At 36.4% G+C, this 5,195-nt stretch overlaps 1 protein-coding gene across 1 annotated transcript; it reads right to left on the bottom strand.

The window, feature by feature from the left end:
* Nucleotides 1–923: 923 nt before the first annotated feature.
* LOC124613895 (40S ribosomal protein S23) lies at nt 924–4,898 on the bottom strand. The gene is made up of 4 exons (XM_047142638.1): nt 4,759–4,898; nt 4,404–4,563; nt 1,998–2,182; nt 924–1,045 (listed from the first exon to the last, which is right to left on the bottom strand). The coding sequence occupies exons 1-4, from the start codon at nt 4,760–4,762 to the stop codon at nt 963–965; spliced, it is 432 nt and encodes a 143-aa protein (XP_046998594.1). The 5' UTR covers nt 4,763–4,898; the 3' UTR covers nt 924–962.
* Nucleotides 4,899–5,195: the final 297 nt, after the last annotated feature.

The raw sequence follows: 5,195 nt of genomic DNA, 5'->3' as shown, positions 1-5,195 counted from the left end.
AGGCACAATAAATGGTTTCAGGTATAATTTGAGTGCCAGAAAAATGTTTTTTAATTTCCAGTACGCATATTTGATGATGCTACTTTTTAGGGCCTTATATACTTGCATTGCAAAACCAAACCCACTTTTCTACATAGTTTAGAATATGCTCTTTCTAATGACCATAGTTTAGAAAAGTTTGGAGAAAACACTTTTTTGAAAAATTTGACTAAAAATATTCATTTTTAGCACTTTTGAAAAATCGTCAATTTCAACCTAGATTTGTGAAATAATGGAAAGCAATAGGAGAATGAAATTTTATATTCTAAGACCTTGTGTTGGTGAGTTATGGTGTGCAAAGTTTCATGTACATCCCACAATTACTTTTGGAGATATAAAAAACTAAAGTTCGCATTTTTTAAAACAGCTATTTTTTTCGCCCAACTTTGCTCCAAATTATCTATATGAACATTGCTCAGAAATACTTTTCTTAATATTTTACTTTAAAGAGCTCTAAAAGTTGAGTAAGATGGCCAAGTTTTGTTTCTTTCATGCAAATACTTACAGAGATATCTCATCTCAAAGTTGCTGAAAATTCAAGGATGCACTATTGGAAGCTGTGCTATGGTTTCAAACAAATGACATATCTCTGCAAGTATTGAATTTCTGAAACTGAAGCTTTACCAGTATTCATTGAGAACATGTGTGAATGTTCACACAAAATTTCATCAAAATCCATGATGGTCATGTGGGAACATTTCTCGATATTAGACCACTTGGCACGGAATGGTTCTGCTGCAGATTCAAGTATCAGTGCATAAAAGGCACCTAATAACCAGACATGTGCTTCCCTCTAATATGTGGACAGATATTTCTCAAACAAAACAATTGAAATGGAGGGAAAGATAGGACATAACTACATTAATATTCTGGATGAAACCATAAACGTTTTAGAAATTCATTTTATTGGATAACATTACAATCTATGATCTAGGTCTTTCTTTCTTTTCTTTATATAAGGCCAGAAGTGACACGTTGGCAACTTTCACAACCTTGAATCGAACACCTGTAATAAAAGAAAACATACATCATTTTTAAATTGATGACAAAATTAATAAAAGAAAACATACATCATTTTTAAATTTATGACAAAATTAAGTAAATACAGAAATACACTAATTAAAGTGTACCACCATGCCAGCTTTATTTTTGTCAGCAGAGCCAAGTGGTCTATTCAAAGCTACGCAGTAATTTTTGAATAAAAATGAAAGAAATCAATATGAGAATTTGCACCTAACAAATTTCCTGTAGATTCAGTTTTCATTTAGACCCACAAGTGAGATGATTCTTGTGGGTGGGGAACATTCCAAAATGTTTATTATAAAACATCTGAATAGAATATTCACTACTCTGATCATTTGTCAGGATATTGTCAAAATAGCCGAATACATTACAGTAAACTGGAACTGCTAATATTTACAGAATTAGTACATTGACAGAATGCAAGTTATGTACTTTTAATACATTTACAATACACAAAATACCTAATGCGGACTTGACTTTTTAAACTGTTCATACTTTCAAAAGTGATCACCTTAACTGTTAACACATTTATCCCACTGTGACAAGACGGTCGCCGACTTCATAGAGAATGTTTGCAGTTGCCCACTGACTCATGACTCCACCCTGGTGTGCACCTTTTTGTCCGATGCAAATCGAAGGGCACATATCTTCCGAAACAGCTCCAAAAATATGGATATCGCAAGGGCAGATATCAGATTTATATGGAGGATGTGCAAGGGTTTACCAGCAAACTTCTGTAGGGAACTCTAAACCTTGGCAAAATGTGTGTGGGCCCACAGAGTGGGAAAAATTAAGTTATTGTAATTATTTTTAAATTAAACAGTTAATTCTTTCCCATCTGTCTCATCTAACTGCCCCTTACAGTTAAGTGAAAAGTTTCAGACATTTCAGCCACAAGAATTTTTAAGACCAACAAATGGTTAACTCCAACTTACCAGGAATGTCACCAACAGCATGACCTTTACGGCCAAAACCAGCTACCAACACTTCATCGTTCTCCTCAATGTAGTTCAAGCAACCATCTCGAGGAACAAATGCTGTAATCTTCTTTCCATTCTTAATAAGTTGTACTCTTACACACTTTCGAATGGCAGAGTTGGGCTGCTTAGCTTCCACACCACTATAAAAAAAAATATTTCCATAAAAATTTGCAAAAACAGAAAAACTTGAAGGATAGCAAGTTTGCAATTCCCACAAGGCAAGATGCAACATCTCGAGTTCCAACATATTGCTGGAACAGCTAACATACATTTATTGAAGTCTCTGGTGCACAGTACTTTCTGATATTCGACTAAGTTACAAAATGAGTCGTGCATCACAAGTGGTGCCTGTGGAAGACAGACGACAGATGGTTGAGTATGGTAAATTGAACATTTAAGCGGAGCCAGCTGACGTGTTGTCTACTGGTTATGTTTCTGTGTCAGTAATAATTAGACCCGTCATATTATTTAGTCTTGTTGACTTGAATTATAGTGAACAGTCTATTAGTGAGGATAATGAGAGCAATCATTAAAAAGTTTTGAAGCCTTACTGGGAAATCAAGCACTGAATACTAGTAAATCACCAGTATGGTAAACAGGTAAATCACATGCCTGATTTAATTGGCATAAAAATTACTGTACACACATTAGTAAATACCATTTGCCTAAGAAACTTAACCAAAGTTACAAAATCAAAGGAAGTTTAATGACTTCCACCAATAGTCACTGCCAAATTTGTTTAATGCAACTGAACAAGCGGGACAAGTTCATTGTAAAAATGTGTGTTGTTAATTTAAATCTTACTTAATGACAAATTAGCCCAAGAACATTTGAGGTGTACCTCAACTTGTCTGTTGTGTTCTGCTCCAGGCAGTTTGTTATTGTTCTCAGATGTTATTGTATAGTAACCAATGAGAATCACTATCTTATAATCTTGGTTACCACAAATACCTGAATTTTTTTCTAACGAGTTAGGTCACAATTTGAAGGGCTGTAGTTTGGTTGAGACCCGATAGTTCTGCGTAAATCGCTGTGAATGAGACAAACTACCGACTAAATTAACTTGCTTATCACGGTAAATTATGAATAAGCAATATGATCAGCTACCCATATCCAATTGATTCATGATTAATGTTCATTTGCCTTCATTCGCCAAGACAAGTGTTACCAATAACAGCACACAACAGAAAACTCAGTACACTCTGTGAGTGCAGTTTTCCAACAAATTAAATGCAGAAATACTTTTACTTGCTGAGATTGGTGCAATCTGAAATCAGCCAATAATGCCCTGTCCAAGTAATGTACTCCCACTGTCTTAATATACCAACAGGGTGCCAGTCTGAATGGTTCATGTTAGAGGAAATAATTTCAAGATCCATCAATAATCTGTATTTGGGATCTTATCCCATGTAGCATGAAAACGTTGGTGAGCTGGAAAACTTAATTACTGCCATATGAAAGTTCACTGACATATCAAATCAATAAGAAACTAATTCAAGACAATAAATATCAAATATTTCTACCCAACACACAATGAGAAAACATTTTGGAACTAGAGGCTGATGCTGGACAATCCCTGAAGTCATGGGTTTTGGTGGAGACATTCAGCGTGTTTCCAATAATGGATCCTGTACTTAAATAACTGACATTTAAGAGTAGAATGGTAGGCAGTTTTGCATCATGCAACCACACTATCAGCCTCACTGAGCTTATTTATGTTGCATGTCTTACAGAAATCTCCAGTCTTGCAAGGAAAGCACTACACATAGGGCAGAGGAAAGTAGCCAGCAATGCAATGACCTGCTGCTCAAGTCAATCAAAATGCTAGTTTGAGCTGCAAAACATTTACTAGCTGTTGTCACTTAACTACAAACTTTCCTTTTCTCTCACAATCACCCTCTCTTTGTTAAATACACTTAACATACATGCAATCCTTACATTCCATATCAAGGCATAGTGGGCAGAATTTAAGCATACATTGTGGCATGCCAACATAATCCCTCTGTGCGACAAATGTTTTACACAGTGCTCAACGTTCTCTCACAAGACTATTTATCAACTTCAAATGCCAAGATGCAGGGGCCATCCAGCACCAACAACATATGCTCATATGGATTTTGAGATTAAAATCCACCAAAATAAACCGCACAAATATCATGAATGAGCATTTTTCACATAAAATACCGAAAATAAGCTACAGATCACCATGTTCATTTATCGGACACTTCGCGTGCATTCAGCAGTTTCTCCAATCCACGGTAGTTATTTCTCAATAAAGTGAGAACAAGTCATCATTTACGGGAACAAGACGAGATAAATATGGTAAACTATTTTAGGTAAGTAAACATCACTTCTACTTACACTTTTTCCAAGACAATTCCTTTCGCGTGGGACGCACCACCAAATGGGTTGGCCTTCCATCTAGTACCAAGATGAGCTTTCTTATAATCGTTATCTGCCCACCTCTGTTCTCGCCTGTGATTTACATGCTTGCGAGCAGTACGAAGACCGCGAGGTTTACCTGCAGGAAAAATGTTAAATTATATACACGAAATCGGAAACAAGCATGACTACAGCCACGTGGTTGAATCAGTGGAACAATTACATCTGTTTCCCTCAAATCAAGCAAGAAAATATTTTCCACGTCCATCAGAATTAATATAAAATACGTTTCCGTTGTGAAACAATATAAAAATAAAACATACACAACACTTACCCATTCTCCCAACTAGAACAGACCCACACCTCCGGACGCAAGGAACTGAAAGATAGAAAATCAAAGATACTGCTAAACGCTACTTGGAACGCCTACGATCTTTGGTATAGCACTACTACACCAAAGAGCTAACAACATTCCATGCACAAAGACTGTGCACATCGTATTTGCACAGAAAGACTTACAGCGTGGGGACAGGAGGTTTGCACATATATACGTTGAGTGCAAACGTGAAATTTGGAGAGTTGAGCAAAATTCCTCATAAGTGCACAGACAAATCGTGGAGTGTGGACAGAAGACTGCCGCAAGCATGGTGCACTAAACGCGTTTGAGTCAATTATGGTTTAGTATTGTTTTCCTCATTCTTGGGTACACAGTAAAATCTAAAATGGTTGATTCGCGTCAGTGCTTCAGGGTGCCTATTACTGAGTTTATTG

Source organism: Schistocerca americana, chromosome 4, assembly GCF_021461395.2.
Source record: "Schistocerca americana isolate TAMUIC-IGC-003095 chromosome 4, iqSchAmer2.1, whole genome shotgun sequence".
In the NCBI taxonomy this organism is placed as follows: Eukaryota; Metazoa; Arthropoda; class Insecta; order Orthoptera; family Acrididae; genus Schistocerca; species Schistocerca americana.
This window is presented reverse-complemented; position numbering and strand designations above follow the sequence as displayed.